Here is a 19,165-nt window from a genome sequence, read left to right on the forward strand (position 1 = left end):
GGTTGTTTCAAATAGAGAGAAATAACAGTAGAAAAACTCAGACTGTACTTCAACTATTCCCAAACACTCACACAGACAAGCTTAAAACAGTGCGCAAAAGTCAGAGACCAGCCTCCATTCAGTTTTTCAATTTTACCTGCAGGGATAGTTTTCCACACCTCCAAAGTTCAGTCTTAGAAGTTGGTTGTATTTTCCGCTTCACACAATCTGAATCACGAATTTAGTCTCATCAGTCAGTAAAACCTGACTCCAAATCTCAGATGTCCACTTTCAGCTTTCTAGTGCTAATTTTCTTCTTCTTATCCGACTTTCGCACAGTACTGTACACAAGCTGAATGTTTCTTTTCATAACTCCGTGCCACCTTCCACACACACACACACACACACACACACCTTGAAGCCACCCCACAGAGCTGAGAGCTCCAAGGTAACTCAAATGTTGTCACGGTAACAGAGGTGGTCTGTGTGTGAGATGTGATTGGTGTGTTGATAGCCAATGTAAGTCGTGAATAAACAATGCACTGTACAATAGTAAACCTCTCCCTGTGCTGGGATCAAAATCCTGTCCAGAGGAAATCCTTTCTCTTTTCAATGATTAAGCTCTAATATTAGAAAAATTAAAATGATCCGCATGTCTGAAATACACATTTCTTTCCCCTGACAGCTGGGGGGCAGGGTGTGGAGACAGCAGTGTTTCTAAGCACTTGGCGCATCGTGTGTAATCCTCTCTGATGTCACGCTGGTGAAGGAGGGGCCGGAGCGCGCGCTGCCCTAATCCGCGCTGATAAGAGGGACACGGGGACGAGCAGAGATGGTGAGGGCGAGCAGGCGGGTCCTTCCTTCATCCATCCGTCTCTTAAACAGGTAAGACAGCGCTCCCACTTTTCCTGGCTATAAAACATGATATTGTGTTTTAAAAACAGCAGGTCAGTTCTGACTTCAACGCAGAAAAATGACCGCGCCGTAGGCGTACCTGCCGGGTAAGTCCATTAGAAATGGAGGGACGTTTTAGGCTGCGTCCCAATATGTGTCCCTGAGCACTAACTAGAAGGCTTAGCTTGGTTGTAACCGCTCGCACTGTCAAGCGCTTTTTACCTACTTTGTGCTCCAACTAGGGTGCTTAGCAAGAGCGGACTTGTGTTTTAACCTGAACAACTGTGTTCTTAAATTCTAGCGCGAGTGTGCTAGTTCAGAAGGGGAATTCCACCGAGTTTTCAAAATTTCTGTATACTTCAGTGGTGGAGTCACTGTGATGAAAGGCACCGACTTGGATTTCTTCACAGCAGTAGTGAAAGGAGCCAGCTGGGGTCATCACAGCACAAATACAGCCATTTTTTACTATAGATAACCACCACCGAACCTATAACGTTATGTGTCTTCCAAGATGTTATATGTAATGTTGATGGATGTAAAATGCTAAATGAAGTGGTAAATCTGGAAAAAAAGGTTTGTTGTGTAATTTATTTATAGGCTGATGTAATGTTAAGGATGATAAAGCACTGGTAAAACTGGAAAAAAATACTTCTCTGTGACTACTTTGCCTTTCAGTACCCTGTGTGCACCACTCCACCATGTAAAAATAAGCTCGAGCCTAAAAATATATCTCAAAACTATCATAAATCATTGTCGTAGACATCAGGCAGCATATTCATAACGATTTCATGTTATAACTTTGTGATGTAGCTAGCTTTCAGAAGCGATGTCACCACAACGGTTCACCACCACTGTGAACTGTTCTGATTTTAAGATTCTCTAGAACTGAGCATTTCAGATCCAACCACACTGATCGACTTTGTTCACACATTAAACATTTAGTTATAGAGAAATTCTGAAAATGGGTGGAGTTCCCCTTTAACTAAGCTAAGCATACGCCCTAGCTAAACGCTCTAGAAGACGAGTGGGCATATTGGAACGCAGCCTCCGCGCAGGCCACTGTGCTCGGACACGAGGTTAGGCTTTAAGTGCTTAGCTCAAATTGTATCTCTAGGAAATGAAATTCGCCTGGAAGTTTTAGTCGTGTCTTTCTGGAACATGTCAGCGTTTCTCTAGCAAAAATCAGCTCTGCAAATTTTGAACATATGGCCACAAAACTTCAGAGGCGACAGCCTCCTACTGTGTGGGCAGAGCAGAAATGTCCAAGCAGATAACAAGCGCTGCACAGCCTACCTGCCTGCTGCCGAGCGGCCAATGGACGCTGCGGTAGACCCTTTCCCTCAGCCCGCTTGTTCGCTGTAAGTAAACCGTTGTCAGGACTTATTTTGTGCGGTTTTCTGTGTTTTTTTACTCATGGCAAACGACTCTGAAGTTGTTCACCACCGTCTTATTTAACCTTCCGTTCTACCTTAAATGATGCGGCAGTACATGAAGGCGCGTGTTCATGCACCATAATGTAACTGCTGCAACATTTAAGGAGGAACCAAAAATTCAAATAAGCGAACATAAGCTTCGTCCACCGCATTGTAACCTCTTCAGGTGGTCACCGGCAAACAGAGAGGGGTTTAATTCCTTAGTAATGGCAGCTGACACATGTTTTACTCACAAAATCCCCTCAAAAACTCTCAATTTTGATCATTATCCTATATTATCTTACAATGGCTTACATTTATTAGATTAATCGACGACCCAAGCTGCCCAAATCCGATCTTTTTCCTCATATTGCAGTGTGAACAGCAAAAAACGCATTGAGTCTGACATTTTCAGCTCCGATTTTGGACGAGCCACGGGAAGCTTTGTTCTGCTCATGCAGGTCTGTTTAGGAGCTGGTCTGTTCAGACTGATGTCGCATACAGATCACGTTTAAAAGATAATGTGAACAGCCAAACAAAAAAATCGGATTTGGTGAGAAAATCAGATTTGGGCCACTTTTACCTGCTGTGTAGAACGTAGCCTTTGGGGTCAATCTGGCCCCATTCAGTGTTTAACCTCTCTAAATAAATAAGAAATAAAATAAATAATAATATAATTCCATTTCCTTAGGTGGTCAGATTGACCCCAAGGCTAAAGAAAGTGCATTTGAAGAAAGGCTAGGCTAGAGTGAAGCCATTCCTTCATTGGACCAAGGCTACAATTAGACATGGCTTCTGGTGTAAACAGTGTATGTCTGGGCATTAAACAGTACAGAAAGAGAAAAGGTTTATCGTGATGCCAGAGGGAAGGAGGGGTGGGGTTAGCTGAAGATCCCTGAGTTAATGGTGAAGCAAATCCCCTGCCTGCGGGGTTTCGCTGGAGGCACAACAGATGGACGTGCTGAGCTCCATGCCAGTCCATGCGGGAGTGTGGCTGAGGCCCACTGTGGCCATCTGTGGCTGGGCCATGGCCCATCGTCCTGCACTCAATCTCCTAGAAGATGGGAGATGGACACAGACTGGTTCCTCACACCTGTCTGGAGCTGACAGTCCAGTGGATCAGGGACATCATTGTGTGCTATTTTCAGTGTAGCATAGTAGATCTTTGCCTTGTGTAACAGCTTCCCTGGTTTATTTTATAGATTTTTGTACTTAAAAACATTGACAAGACCTTATTTGAAGGCTATCTAGGATGCATGCACAAGCATTGAATATTTTAAAAGCAATATTTGAGTATTTGTGAAGAGGCATATACCAGTAATTGCAAGATAACATGTATTATGAAGTAAAAAACATTGTGTTGATATAAGGGGCTGTAAACAGAAATTACATACATTTGTTCAGTGTATGACGCTATTATGAAACATCATTCCCTGAAACTAAAGGGTAACACTTTTTTGAAGCCTACATAGACTTCACAACATATACATAAGTGTTAATAAAGCCATACGTAAGTGTTTATGCCAGTAACAGCAGAATGACATGAGATGTTTTAGGAAGTATATTGACATAAGAGGCCTTAAACTAAACTGACAGCCATTTCTTTCATTTATAACACTGTTATGAAGCATTATTCCCATGTAATGAATATGAGCGCCACATTACTCCTGCATATTTGAGTTTAAATGCAAAAGTACAATTTGTAGTAAGGACACCAAAAAGTGGTTGCAGACACACAAGTTTCCTAAATAAAAACTGCACACCAAAATAATAGAACAAAATAACAGCTCACAGTTCTTGGGAACGATGCTTCATAGAAATAAATCACACACATTTCTGTGGCTTTAGTATAAATCCCTTTATTTCAGTACAATCTCATTTACTTTATAAAACATCTTGTGTCATCTTGGGATTACTGGCAAATATTGCTTTATCAGTTATAATTATGTTATTCAATGCTTAAGTATGTGTTGTGAAGTCCCTATATTAATAGATATTACCTGTTGACATTTTTTTATTCCTAACACTGTAATAAAGCATTCCCTAGTAGTAGCACTTATGTGGTAAACAATGTAGCTCAGCCAGTTTGCATTGACATTTTTGTAATTACTGAATAATAAGCCTTAGAATGTTATAAACCTTTTTATAGGGGTCAGACAGCAACAACCAAGCCTGTGCATCCTGTACAGCTTTGCTATGTGCTTTGTCCCACATAAGATTCATTTCTGTGATGCTGAGACAATGATAATTCACCTCATTCTTACCCCCCTCCTGCTGGGGCTCTGTTATGTCTGTGCATTGTCTCCTGTTCTGCCGTCTGCCAGCTGTTCAGAGGCCAGAGGAAATGATGGAGATTAACCATCTCGTTCCTCTGAGATCAAGCCCTTATCCCTAAAGTGCACAAAAAGAGCCCAGTGCAGTGTTTCAGATTAAAAAATGTCCGTAAAAAGTGGTTAGACTGTTGGCCTGAGGTTATTTCTGTTTCATGTAGATTGTTAACACACTATATAATGAAGTACATTGTGAGGTGCATTTTTAAGGTAATAAGGTAGAGTTTTCATTAGGGTCAGGATTAAGCTTAGGTTATTAGTTGAGGTCAGGCTAGCAGAGCTAGCATTAAACTTTGAAATGTTTTGTTGGTCATGGTACAGCAGCTATGAAGTCACTGCTCTTTTTGAAGTTCCTTCATCAGTTAGGCAAAGGGTGGTTTAGTAAAAAGGTAGCTGACAATTAAGTAAACAACAAAGCTTATACACTTATAGCATTGATGAAGGTTAATGGGAATGAGAAAGAGTTGCTGAAAATCTTTTATCACGTACTTAAGGAGTTTGTACGTGGATGCACTTTAATTCTCCACTTTCATCAGTGCTACATGCTAGTAGTAGTAGTTACTAAATAATTCATAGCATTTGATGTAAAAATAAACCATCAGAACACAGAACACTAAGCCTGCTGTTTAAAGGGTAATTTAAAAAATTCTGCATAATTAAAATGAAATTTCTAAACGATCACATTATTTTCACATTAACATGCAAGCAGAGTCATTCAGATTGGTGAGTGTGTTCTTTTCTGAAGAAACTTACAGAATCAGAATTGATCACAGTAGCGGTGATAGGAAACAGAGGCTTCTAAAAGCTACATCATGAAAAGTTAGTGCATGAAAGTTATGAATACGCAGCTGGGTGCCTGAAACATTGTTTTATAATACTTTTGTGATAAGTAAGTGTCTCTACAATGAACCATTAGACATGAAAACCCTTTGAATGGCTTTTTACATGTCAACGATTCAATTATGCATTCTGAAAAATTTCTGGTCTCATTTAAAGAATAACAGTAGACTAAAGTCAATGGAATACTGACATTTATGTCTTTTGATTTACGTTTTTTGATTTGAGTTTATTATATTTAATTTGTCAGTGAAAAGTAAGCTACTAGCTTATTTACATCTGCTGACCACAGCTGATCTTCTCATCAGGCTGTACAGCAGCATCCACGTCATGCCCACTCTGTCACAGCAGCCATGAGTCAGCGAGAGGAGCCGGAGGAGGCGAGGTCTCAAGCCCCACCACCTCACCGCGGTCGGCAGCCTAATGGGACGCCCTTAGATGGAGGAGGCCGTCCCAGGTGGAGGCCATGCCAACTGAACAGCCAGGATGCACAGGGAAATGCCCATCATCATCACCAGCACCATCACTACCACCAACAGTCCCACCAACACCAGTCTGGGTCTGGCCGGGCACCACCACGCCATCGCAGGAGACATGTCCCAGGCCAGGCCCAGAGGAGGGTGAGTGAGAGCGGAGATGCAGAGCCACGGCAAGGCCAGCAGCTCCGTCCAGGGGTGTCCAGGTACCGGCGGAGTGGGGAGAGGGGTCTTCATCAGCATAGAAGCAAACCACAACCCAGAGAGGGTAATGGAGGTACAGAAGTGCAGCAGCCACTTGATGTTCCGGAGACAGATCAGGCAGTGGATGCTTTATCTCCTGAGGAATCTTCACAGGAGCTGCTGAGCCCTTCTTCACAGGAGCTGCTGACTCCTTCTTCACAAGAGGTACTGACACCTTCTTCACAGGAGGATCTAACTCCATCACAAGAGGAGCTAACTCCCTCTCCACAGGAGGTACCAGTTGTTGAGCAGCAAGATGGAAGCAGCCCAGACCTACATTGTTCCTCCAGTACTGAGAGCAGCCTCCACACCCACGCGGAGCACACTGAGGACCTTCAGGGAGAGAATGAGCAGGCGGAGGAATGTGAAGGAGGTGGAGATGAACAAGAAGTGGAAAATAATCAAGAAAAGACAGAGGAAGAGATTGATTCTCATGAACAGGAGCAACCATTTCAAGAAAATAAGGACTGCTTAACAGCCAGTGGTGGATTAAAAGATAACTTCCACTCTCACAGTAGGAGGTCTGGGCCAATAAGGGTGGATGTGCCACCCTTTGCTGCGATCCCTCTTCAACCATTAGCCATTCCTCATTTCCAGCCTCAGCCTTTCTCTGAACCCCTCAGGAGTTACACCATGGAGCCCAAAGCAGACACTACCCATTCCAGCCCAACTGGCAAAACTCCAGTCAGCACAGACACAAAGCTTGAACATAGATCTCGAGCTCATTCCTGCGAAGAACCTCTTTCAGAATCCAATCAAGAAGCCTGCTCTGAATCCTACCAACAACCAAACTCTGAATCCTACCAAATAACTCGAGCAGAATCATGCCGGGAATCGTACCTCTCAGAACACTCCCAAAAGCACACTGAAAAACAGCAGACCTTTGAGAAGAACCAGAATGTGTCCACCATTGAGCCTAAACCCCAGTTCAGTCCACAAGAGGAATCCAGACAGCTGGTTTCAGTCGGCTCCAGGCTGCACCACTATGATGAACAATCTGGAGACGAGGCTAGCAGCCCGGATAGAGGCAGCATCCAAGTCAGGAACCACACAAGCTCCAATAGTAGTTTTGAAGAACTTCAGGAGCTTCGGAAGGAACAGCCTCAGATTGGTTCACCTTCACCTACCTTTGACAAAAAAGACTTTGTTGAGGAAAGACCACCTATGGCTCAAAGCCCAGTGCAAGGGTCCTCAAGGATCTCTGGAGATGCCATCTCTCTGGCAATAAAGGACATCAAGGAGGCCATTGAGGAGGTCAAGACTAAGACAGTGCGTTCTCCTTACACACCCGACAAACCCAAAGAGCCAGTGTGGGTGATGAGACGAGACATCAGCCCAGTGGAGGAGTGCCACCCACAGCTCTATTCACCACCTCAGCTTTCTTCTCCACAGAACAAGGTGAATGACTGCATTTAAATTCAAGCTAGTGCTTCGTGTCATCCTCATCTTAGGTTATTCCTATTCTGTTAAAAATAACACTGCAAGCTAAAGCTACTGAGCAAGACAGATTAAAACGTCAACCAAATCTGCCACTTTGTCGTTTTCTCAGGCTCTGGTCGCAGATCCCATAGCCCCTCTGGGAGCAGAGTCTTCCAGAACACATCAGTACCAGGATGTAGACGTCATACCCAGTTTACCACCTGCTGAAGAGGTGAATGATTAATTTGTGAATGTTTTAAAGTATGTTTTAACTGCATTTATACAGATTTACAGAAGTTGTGACAATGTCTTTTTTTGCACATTCAGCTTAGACGAAATTTGGCTGCCTTTCCTACATATGTTGACGGTGAGTTTCAGTGTTATTCAGATCAAATGAGGACTCAGTAAGATTTGCCATTTAAGTGTGTAGTACTTACATTTTCTATTTTATACACAGAACATTTTCTGGTTATAACTGTAATTGTGCTTTTTGCCAGTTCCAGGACCGTGTGATCCAGAGGATTTAATTGACGGCATCATATTTGCAGCTAGTTACTTGGGCTCCACCCAGTTGCTCTCAGAGCGAACGCCCACGAAGAGTGCCCGCATGCAGCAGGCCCAGGAGGCCATGAATCGTGTCCGGGTGAGCGCCTGCTGATAGGATAGAGCTACCAGGTCTTGTGTGGTTGTTAAGAGCAGAGCCTTCTCTGTATCTTTTAATATTAGAAAACTCCAGTTTTGGAATCTCCCAATATTTTCTTTCCTTATGCAAGTATATAGTTGCACACCTAATCTGTTCTGAAATATCTTCTCAAAACAGATGGAAGTTAAAGCGATAAAGTTTGGTCTCTGACTTTTGTACAGTACTGCGCATAGTATTACTCATTTATAAGATGAGCACAATAAAAAATCCAATCCTCAAATGACATATTTTGAACTGGCATGGCTGTAGGATGTTCTTATTAATTGATAATGATATAAAGAGGGCATTGTTTTTACTTTTCAAATTCAAAGCTGGCAGTTATCAGTCCCGGAGGACACTCGGGCACAGTCCCTCTTGAATGAGAGCTTAATGAGTCCTGATGAGCGCTGATTTTGTGGTAATGTATGTGCTGGAGGTTATCTCAGGTTAGCTTTCTCAAACGGACTTACGATGAGGTTCATCTTTTTTCAGTAAAGCAGTGGGCACAACAAACAAATATGAGTGACAAACAGTTGATATTTGGAGACAGTTTTGCTCCTTGGGGCTGCTGATGTCACTCCAATTAAGTCAGGGCATGTTGATAGCGTTTCATACGAAGCCTCACCCTATCACAGTGTGAGAGATTCCTCACCATGACAACCCGCCCACCCTGTCCCCTCTTTAGCCAAACTATCCCATAATATCACATTTGGAATAACCAGTCGCTCCTTAGCCAATCACATAGAGCGTCTCACGGCCCCCAACCGTGTCACTTTGAATTTTGTGGGCTTCTTCTGACCCACTCTCTTTTTCTTTGTTCCTCGGTGAACAGGCAGCCCAGAAACAGGCCCAAAACAGACAGAAGGTACAGTATAATGTTAATGTTGGAGGCGTAGGTGTACTGTAGGGAGTAGTCATCTGTGTCCAATGTGAAGTGATTACTTTTGTATTTTAGTGAGTGATTTTTGTTTCATGTCGGATGTTCCCGAACTTTGTCGGAACTGCTAGATGAAATAGACGGGATTAGCAGTGGCAGGAATATTAAAAGTAAAACCTGTCCCTCGTGCTGTACACCCTGTCCAGATGTTTTGTACTTAGCTGGTCCTTTGTCATTACAGTGTATGTCTTTGTTGATGTTGGCTTTGAATATTTGGATAGTTTTGTACAATAAAAATGACTTTGTTTGCTGTGGTGTCAGCAGGGGCCTGAGGGCGAGGCTCCATCTGCCATCGAGGTGGACCTTTTCATGTCCACTCAGAGGATTAAAGTGCTCAACGCTGACACACAGGTGAGTAAGATGCTCTCATTCTCTCTCTCTCTCTCTCTCTCTCTCTCTCTCTCTCTCTCTCTCTATCGTTCTCTTTTTCTCTCTGTCTTCTTCTCTCTCTCTTTATCTCTGTTTCTCACTTTCTAGCTGCCCCTAAAGTAGGAGGTTCCTCCTCCAAAGGTTTGTTAGTGTCTTTTTTAGTTCACTTGCATTGAGGCTAGGTCTGCATAATATGGACAAAATACTGATGTTGATATTATGTTGCTGCAGTTGTACACAAAGGTTTAGGTAGCCCTGGTCAAATTCCATGTTTTATAGATTTTCTTTGTAAAAATATGTTAAAACATCCTCTACAGAGAGCACACTTCTGCACACATTAATGCACAATTATTGTTTATTTATTAGATTTAACATATTGATGCGCTGTGTAAAAGTTCTGACACATATTTTATGTTTGATTTTTTCCAATATTTTAAATAGGTATTACAAATGCAGAAAAATGCCATATTTGCATTTTTTTTCTTCTGAAGAGGATGAATCAACTTATTTCTACTTTTTCTTACTTTTGCACACAACTATGTTTATTGTGATTAATAATAACAACAATAATTATAATAATGTATGTAGCACATTTCATTTTAGTTACATGATCAAGCTTTATACAGGAATGTAAGCAAAACCATCTGGTTTACAATGAATTCTTGCTCATTAGTCAGTTTGTCATTTGGCAGCTTTAGCTGAACTGTTCTTGACTCATGGTTATATGACTCATAGTATTTTTGTTTTGCAGGAGACCATGATGGACCAACCTCTGAGGACCATTTCATACATAGCAGACATTGGGAACATGGTGGTCCTGATGGCTCGCAGGAAGATGGTCCGGTCCCGTAGCGCTCAGGAGCACCTGGACACAGCAGATGTTCATCACTCAAACCCAGCACGGGATGAGCACCGTCAGTACAGGATGGTCTGCCACGTCTTTGAGTCAGAGGATGTGAGTACAGCTTTGGTGCTCTTAGAGATTTTTTATTGCAATTTTGCTAAACTTTTAAATATATTGTTATACATTGTTAAACTATGTTATTAGTTATATAGATAACAGAAAATCACACAGAAGCCTCAACAACTAAATATAATTTAGGATTTAATATTCCACTATTTATCTTTGTGACAGCTTCCAATGTTTTCAGGAGACTTGCTTTCAGTTATTCAAAGAAATATTTTCTACCACTGCAAATTTTAGTTCTAGAAGTTAGCAGTTTTGATTTTTTATAAACCAAAACATCCCAGTTACGAATTGAGACTCATCCATAAAACCTCACTCCACATCTCATATTAAGTTTCAGTGTTCTTGATAGCTTACAAGCACAAAAGCTGAGAATCTGAAATCTTAACAGAATTTCTCTGTTTTCTGAAGTCACTATGAAGTAATTAGACTTCCCCTTTGTTTTCGCTGGTAATAACAGCATCTCTTATTTCCTGAAAACTGGTGAAATTCGCTGTGGGTTGTGTGGACTGAAACTAATTGTTGGATTTGCAGTGATGAAAGCTTTAATTGGGCTGAGGTTGATGTGATTTTCTCCCCTCTCTCTCTCTCTCTCTCTCTCTCTTCCTGTAGGCACAGTTAATAGCCCAGTCCATTGGTCAGGCCTTCAGCGTGGCGTATCAGGAGTTTCTGCGGGCAAATGGTATTGACCCTGAAGATCTGAGCCAGAGAGAGTACAGTGACCTGCTCAACACTCAGGATATGTACAACGATGACCTCATCCACTTCTCCAAGTCTGAGAACTGCAGAGACGTGAGTGCAATACAGTATCATGGTTTAATGTAATAAAATGTAATATAATAGAATATGATGCAGTATGCTCCATCACATGGTTCTGCTGTGCCACTTTATTTGAAATTGCCCAACTTGCAGTGAATTGAAAATGGATGTCAGGATTTAAATTACAGTGAAAGAAATTTTAATAAGTTTAGAATGTTTCACTTTTTATGCCACTTAGATTGCAGCAGACAGTGTTTTAAAGTTTGTTGTCATGGACACATGTTATTATTGAAAGGCAAAAAATGATAAATAGTAGTAGTGAGAAATAGATATATAGACACATTGTGGTAATGAAACATTAGGATTAAAATTTTTACTATTGGCTGTACCATATATGGTAGGTCTGCTGCTGCATTCGACCAGAGCTCACAACCCGGAATTTCTTGCCTCTGACTAGGAAAAACCTAAGAAAATGTTTCAGAAACACTCTCAGTCAAAGGACATCTTTTGTTGTGAAATCGTGTTAATACATCTTCTAAAGAAAACTTAAATATGCTTTTTTTCTGCAAATGTTAGTGTTCAGTTTTTTTTTACTTTAACATATTGGAAAAATTAAACAAAAATATTAAATGTGCAGTAAATTTTGCTTTGTTTTATTCAGAAAATAAACAGTAATTGTGAACAAAATGTGAAGTAGTGTGTTCTCTGTAGAGGGTGTATTAACTTATTTTCACTTCAGAAAATTAACAAAATATGTAACTCGACTAGGGGTTTGCAAAGTTTACAATGTGACTGCACCATATCATTAATTAAGTTTTAAGCTGAAATGAATCAAGTCCTTTTTTATTGTGTATGACCTGCGTAAATTCCTTGAACTATAATTCACTAACTACTGGTATATGGGCTCTAATAGCTGATTCAGCTCAGCTCTGGTTGTTATAATTCACCAGTGAGTAACAACTGTGATTTTAATCAGGGAAATCATGAGACTAAACAGGCGTTAGGATTGTTGTGTAACTGTGTTTAACACCGTTTGTCAGCCCTGCTCTGGAGTTTTGTGTGTTCTAGTGCTGTGGTTTCTAATCAGAGAACCACACAGTTTAGCCATTTTTTACTGCTGTCGCCCCACCTCCACTCCGGAATGGATCATCAATTAGCTGATTAGTCAGAGTCAGATGTGTGGGAGCAGGAACAGCTCAACAACCCTGTTCTCTACCATGTGTGTCTACAGGTGTACATAGAGAAACAGAAGGGGGAGATTCTCGGAGTGGTCATCGTGGAGTCCGGCTGGGGTTCCATCCTGCCCACTGTCATAATCGCTAGCCTAATGCATGCTGGGCCAGCAGCTAAATCAGGACGCCTCAACATCGGAGATCAGATCATGACAGTGAATGGCACAAGCCTGGTGGGCCTGCCACTGTCCACCTGCCAGAGCATCATCAAAGTAAGAGTCATCTGCTGATCATGTCACTACAATGTGGTATCCGTGTCAGGTTCTACAGTTTCTCAGAAACGGATGTACACACAATAAATTAAAGCAGTAAGCCACGAGTGGCTGTGCGTTATTTTATCACGGGTGTTATTAGGCACAACCGGAAGCAGAGTCATGATAAGATATACTGTAACATACGGCCTCAAGTGGGTTATTCATTTGCTGGATGACATAAAACATAATAAAATATTTTTTAGTTTTATTAACAATTTATCAGTAATAATTGAGATAAACAATTATTCAACCAAGAAATTTAATACTTTTAGAGAATGTAATTGTTGCCAAGCAACAATTAAAAAGGACTGCTAAATGAGGAGAGGGAGCGTTTAGTTGGCCATCATTGCAATATTTTGTCTTCTTTAGTACCAAGTCAATGGCATTGTACGTTCCTCTCCTTGTGCTGGGGCTGAATCTCAAATGGCTCCCCTCTTTCTACACAGTGCACTACATATATTAATAGTATACTATTTCAAGTACTAAAATCCTGGCTTCTGCACTCAAACAGTGCATAATAAATAAAGATTTGCAGTTCAGCTATGGTCATACAGGATATTTGAGTGAATTTAAAAAACTTACCTAGCACATTGTTTGAGGAGTGGTGAGCTGCTTGTAGTTGATTTAGCCTGGGTTTGATACTTGAGGCAGATCTGAATAAAACACAGACATTTAATGCATGTAAGCCATTCCAGGGACAAATTTTGTTTTGATTACATTTGTACAGTGAATCATATAAAGCATTAATTCAAAGCTGTTGATATCAGTGGATGAATGGTGTAGCATGTTAGCTCATCTGCCTAGTTTTAGTTAAGAAAATATGTTGTCACCCTCTCAGTTTAAACAAAACTGGGTTCTTACTTACATCAGTACGCTTGGTGATCCATATGAGCAGCATTAGAGTCAAAGATTATTCCTTTAACAGCACAATGATTTCTTGTGACGGAGCACAGTAATATGGAAGTAGGTATAAAAAAATCAAGTATTTTATAATGAGTCTGAACATGAATCTCAGCCAATCAGATTTTATAAATGGGATTGTTGGTTTTATAATGTTTATTTTAAAATGTCCAATGTTTTTGATAGTTAAAGTTGTATAATCTGAGTTGCAGTCATAAAATATTTTGTGTATGTGAAGTGAATTGACTGTTTGCAGAATAAAAAAAAAAGTCTGACCTCTTTTAATTACTGTTGCTATGTCCATCAAACTTACAGTTCAGGCTACCACTTGTGCTGACTGACCTTGGTGCTAAGTAGTACAAAGGAAAAATGTGAAGCTACATTTGAAGCATTTTTAGAAAAAAATGTCTTTACAGGACGTTTGGTGCAGACATGTATGTTTGAGAACTGAGAAAATTGTAGGTCAAGCTTTTAATAGTTTTGACATTGAGCGAATAATGTCCAAAACTTTTTCAGCTTCAGGAATTAAATAAATACAGCAACACCCTCCAGATGATCAGGATAGCATGAGTCTGGCCTTTTAGATTCCTTAGTAACACGTTTTCACCATTTCTTAGTCTAATAGTTTTACAGAAGAGTCACATAAATTTCACATCAAGTGTGCAAAAACCACACCTGTTTACAAGCAATAATGTGTGGTCAGATGAGACGTGATCACACATTTTTTTCACGATAACATGTATGTGAAAAATAACAAAGTGTACAGAACCACATTTATTCACATGTGATACTTATGCAAGGGTAATTCTGACTAATTACCTGACTAATTCTGACTCCTTCTCCTCAGGGGCTGAAGTCTCAATCCAGGATTAAGATGAACATTGTCCGGTGTCCTCCAGTCACCATGGTCCTCATCCGCAGACCCGACCTCCGCTACCAGCTTGGTTTCAGTGTGCAGAATGGCATTGTGGGTAACTTCTGACCTGTCTTGCTGTATTGTTTTTATGGATTTGTTATAGTTTTTTACCATTTTAAATCACGTTAAGGATGTTTTTGTTCCTTCTTTAGGGCTATGTTTTGTTTACATTGAGTTTTATTTCAAGCTCAAAGGAAAGTGATCATTTTGTCTCATTTGAATTGTACTGAAGTATTTATTTGTCTATATTGTACTTATTAATAGATGTTTCACTGCACGCAAGAGCAGCTTAAACCAGACAAAGAAGTTGTTTTCCATAGATAATTAGGTTATCTGTTCAAGCAAGTTTGTTAGGGTTAAATTTATTATTAAAATAGGTTCCAAAGGGTTTAACTATCATGGAATATAATTATGTTTATTTGAAAATAAGAAAGCTAATATATAATATATACTCACATTACATCTTAGCCAAAAAAGAAACTATAAATATTTACATACAAAATGAAGGATATTTAATTAGTGTAGTTTAAACTAGTTTGTTGAAGTTCATATTTTCTCTCCAATCCAGATTTGTAGTCTCATGAGAGGAGGTATAGCTGAGAGGGGCGGAGTCAGAGTGGGTCATCGCATCATCGAGATCAACGGCCAGAGTGTGGTGGCCACCCCCCATGAAAAGATTGTTCATATTCTGTCAAATGCAGTTGGAGAGGTAAGACATAACCTGTGCTACAGTTAAACTGTTTACATCTTAACTATTTAATTATGCAGAAATTTTGTTCAATTCACTTGAATTCCCCTTGAATACAGGGTGTTTATACCATAATGTTCGTTCTATGATCACATCAGATATTAATGACATTCGAAAGTATTTCACCTTATTGGGGTGTATAAATAATGTTACATTCTTGGCTCATCCACCACAGCCTCCAAATCAGCGCAGCTCAGTGTCAGAATCTTCAGTCAGAAGCCAAAACAATAACATCTTTAACACATCACGAAGGGCAGATGAGCAGTGGATAATCTGATTAATTTCATTTGCACATTCTCAATCTTTCTCTCAGATCCATATGAAGACCATGCCCGCTGCCATGTATCGTCTGCTGACTGCACAGGAGCAGCCTGTCTACATCTGAAAGACACTGACTGCGCAAATGCCGGGGCTTCATCTCACTCACCTCTGTTCATTTAAATGTGGAATATTTGTGATTGTTTACATATTTGTTACACTGGATGTAAATCTTTTTTTCTCAGAGCATTTTGACCTGCCTTAATCCGTCTGTCCATATCGACAGCCAAACATGACCATAAGGCTGGGCTTACACTGCATTAAGAAATAATCCATCATGTTTGCTCAAACCTGCACTTTTTTCCAGTTTTCATTGTTTTTTGGCAAAATGTGCTTCGAAAGTAATATATGGTGCATTGATGACCTGCCATAAGCTTCCACAGGGCATAGAACTGTATCCAGTTTCAGGGTTAAAATGGTCTTGTACAAAAAGCATAAACCAGTTCAGTGTCATTATATCAGGTTACTGTTTGAACCAAGTAGTTTAATATATTCACCAAAGATTTTTTGCATAATTTTTTTTCTATAGCTTGTGTTCTTGCCATAGTACATTGTTACTGGTGTAAAGGGTGATGTATAGAACATACAGTCCACAACATGCAACCAAATTTAGGACAGTAAAGGAACCCCATTCTGTTTTTAATCATCAAAGAAGGGAAGTGATTGCACAACTACTAGAGAACATTGCAACACTGCTTTAGCAGTATATTACAACTTTTAAAAAGTGGTATGCTCTGTGGAAGGCCATTTTGCACTGCATGTTACTTGTCTTAGAAACTCAGAAATCTGGAAATATTATTTATTTTTTTACAAAAACAGGACAGGTGTGCAACAGAAAGACAGCAAAGTGAAATCAAGTATTGTATACCCAGCAAGACAGTATGTGCTTACCACAGATTCATCCACCCGGCATCGGCTAAATGCGACGTGTTCATCCAAGTACCAAAGACTGATATATGGGTGATATATTTGATCAAACACTGGACCTATAATAAAGAGACTATTAGCATTGTAAATCAGTAACAGCTAGAAGATATTAGAGGTTATTGTTATGAGCACAGATGTAATTTATTGAAGAGCAAGATTGTGTGTTAATGCTATTAATGAAAGTAAAAGTAAAACAGATACAGAAGTTTTTTATTTGTTTGTTTTTGAAAGTTAAAAACACGTTGATTTACAACATATCCACATTCACAGGGAGTCCAAAGCAGAGATCGTAAAGACATAGAAATAGTACGGACCTAATATCAATCATATCCAAATGCAAAAGTTGATATAAAAGTTGTCTGTATTCTATGGAAATAAGCTTTGACATGATAAAATGTAGCTGTTTCTCTTCCAAAAGCCTCAAATCAGAAAGCAAGTTTAAGGCAGTTGAAGTGTATCATATATTCATAGAGTGATATAATCATCTTTTCATTCATACATGATGCATAGGTTTACAACACATAATTTGTGACCATTACTACTCTGTCATTCCAAAATCTATAAACTCTCACTAGAGGAAACAATACAGAAACTGCAGATGAATAAAATCATTTTGCAAAGGCGTGTAACAAAATAGTGTAATAGAGTCGGCACACTACATGAAAATATACACCAAGTCTTTCTGTTTCATATAAAAAAAAAATGGTACAAATATAAAAAGAAAAATAGATGATGTTCACCTTTAAGAGGGGAGCAGTACTGCCATATGTGTTTCAAAGGATTCCACCGATTTTCAAAATTTCTGCATAATTAAGTGGTTTAGATGTAAACATATTCAATCAGAGTGGTTAGGTATAAAATGTTCTGTACAAAGGTACTGAGTAAAAATTGTTCACAGTGGTGATGATAGGGAGCAGACTTTTAATGCCACAGATTCACTGACTATTGTATATATATATATATATATATAAAAATACATAAAATGGCTGCATTTGTATTGCTGACACTGTGACTCCTGGTTCCCCATCACTACCACTGTAAGGAAAACCAGTGAGCAAGTTTCTCTGCAACATCATATCAACTCTGAATGACTTTACATCTCAATGAGTCAAATAAGCAGAACTTTTGAAAAATGGGTGGAATTCCCCTTACTTTTCAACACTAGAATTCCACATTCCCTGACATACTGCTTCTTTTTAAATATGTGCTTTAATAAAAGCCCTTGATACACTGAGGGAGGTGAAAACTGTTCTTATGAACAGCCAGGGCCTTTTTCAGAACAGAGCAATGATCCATCCAACAATACCTTCAGGGTCCACATTAATAAAGGCCAGAGCACACTGACCCAACACTCTCCAGCAAGAACCGACCTTTTAACATATTAGAACGTTCTGGAGGAAGAACTGGCAAGTGAAATGAATCAAGAGTGAATAGAGGAGAACGTTCTGCAGTCTCCAATAGACCTTGGATGTTGTGTTATCCTGTACATATTCCGAGCTCTGAGTCTGAACAGTGCTTTTAACAGTCACTTCTGAAGAACCCTGTGGTGAACTAAAACATTCCAAACCGGATACATTTTGCCATTTGGATCCCTTGAATTGCAAGGCTGTTAAGGAGCTGAAATATATATAAATATTGCTGCATGAAAGCTAATGCTACTGGGCACTGAACTGACACCAAGACTGGTGACCAACATACCAAACACTAACCAGCTCTACCCAGTATGGCAGGTAAAATACGTTTCCAATTTTGAGAGTAGACTTACTTTCATGCAACATCATTTCAAGGTCTAGGAGCGTTAGCTTGACTTTAGCATGCATGTACCAATATTCACATTTCCACTCCTTAATGACAGACAGGTTTGGCACACCAAACAAACATCTGTTAGAGAACACTGGGTCAGTTTGTCATGGCCGAATCCATACCTCACCCACAAATTCTTTCACAGCAGCTGCTGCAAGGTCAGACAAGCCTTACTGCATGTCCACAAAAATCCAAATAAATTTAGGTTACAGTTTAAATTCACTATGTAAGACTGAGATTCCTGTTAAAAATGCAGCTAATCGAAACCAGGTGGAATTGAATGGTGACAAATTTGCCACCATGCTGTTACACAACAAAAAAACCCCATCTGATCCATCCTAACATGACCTTTTACATGCATATATAAAAAACAATTGGAAATTAATACCGCATTTGTATTTTGACAAAACTGACTGTGCTACAGGTTGAATGAAATTTGTTATACTTCAGTAGAGCTTGCCCAACCTTGAAATGGCTGCTATGAAAGACTGGATTTATGGGCAAGCATGGAAAAGTCAGTTCATAGGCATGGAATCTGCAGGGAGATTTCGTCCTACAGTTCTGTGTCATTGTATTTCTGGGGGTTGTAGTAGCCTCGGCGAGTTTGGTCAGCGAGCTGACGACGATACTCTTCCTCATCATCATCAGCAGCAGAGCGGTAAGGGCCACGGCCCTCTGAGTAGGACGGTTTGGATGATGAGCTGTGGGATTCGGAGTTGGAGCTGGAACTGAAAAATATAAGAGGTGTACGAAACTGACAGTC

General features: G+C 40.0%; 2 protein-coding genes across 14 annotated transcripts in view; one reads left to right on the forward strand and one right to left on the reverse strand.

Moving 5' to 3' along the window:
- Positions 1-708: 708 nt before the first annotated feature.
- apba1b (amyloid beta (A4) precursor protein-binding, family A, member 1b) lies at positions 709-16,808 on the forward strand. 7 transcript variants are annotated; one of them, XM_037547529.1, is made up of 13 exons: positions 709-864; positions 5,761-7,569; positions 7,721-7,822; positions 7,918-7,957; positions 8,088-8,233; positions 9,105-9,137; positions 9,471-9,560; positions 10,330-10,533; positions 11,158-11,337; positions 12,536-12,748; positions 14,538-14,657; positions 15,175-15,315; positions 15,668-16,808. In XM_037547529.1, exons 2-13 carry the CDS (start codon positions 5,806-5,808, stop codon positions 15,737-15,739), a joined length of 3,105 nt encoding a protein of 1,034 aa, XP_037403426.1. In that variant the 5' UTR covers positions 709-864; positions 5,761-5,805; the 3' UTR covers positions 15,740-16,808. The 7 variants fall into 7 exon arrangements, with proteins under 7 accessions (XP_037403426.1, XP_037403427.1, XP_037403428.1 ...); XM_037547530.1 differs by having other exon boundaries at positions 9,474-9,560; XM_037547531.1 differs by having other exon boundaries at positions 8,094-8,233.
- Positions 16,789-19,165, reverse strand: part of tjp2a (tight junction protein 2a (zona occludens 2)) — a 51,229-nt gene continuing 48,852 nt past the window's right edge. For all 7 annotated transcript variants that reach the window (XM_017700244.2, XM_017700242.2, XM_017700241.2 and 4 more), the window contains one exon: positions 16,789-19,130. In XM_017700244.2, coding sequence (XP_017555733.1) covers positions 18,956-19,130 — 175 coding nt within the window. In that variant the 3' untranslated portion in view covers positions 16,789-18,955. The remainder of the gene's footprint in view (positions 19,131-19,165) is intronic.

The sequence above is a fragment of the Pygocentrus nattereri genome, chromosome 18 (assembly GCF_015220715.1).
Source record: "Pygocentrus nattereri isolate fPygNat1 chromosome 18, fPygNat1.pri, whole genome shotgun sequence".
Lineage (NCBI taxonomy): Eukaryota > Metazoa > Chordata > Actinopteri > Characiformes > Serrasalmidae > Pygocentrus > Pygocentrus nattereri.

Bases quoted from the DNA above. Each gene is read 5' to 3' on its own strand.
- apba1b (XM_037547529.1), top strand. From the start codon at position 5,806: ATGAGTCAGCGAGAGGAGCCGGAGGAGGCGAGGTCTCAAGCCCCACCA. The intron at 7,823-7,917 runs GTGAATGATTAA...TTGCACATTCAG, and splicing joins GTTTACCACCTGCTGAAGAG to CTTAGACGAAATTTGGCTGC. The intron at 10,534-11,157 runs GTGAGTACAGCT...CTCTTCCTGTAG, and splicing joins ACGTCTTTGAGTCAGAGGAT to GCACAGTTAATAGCCCAGTC.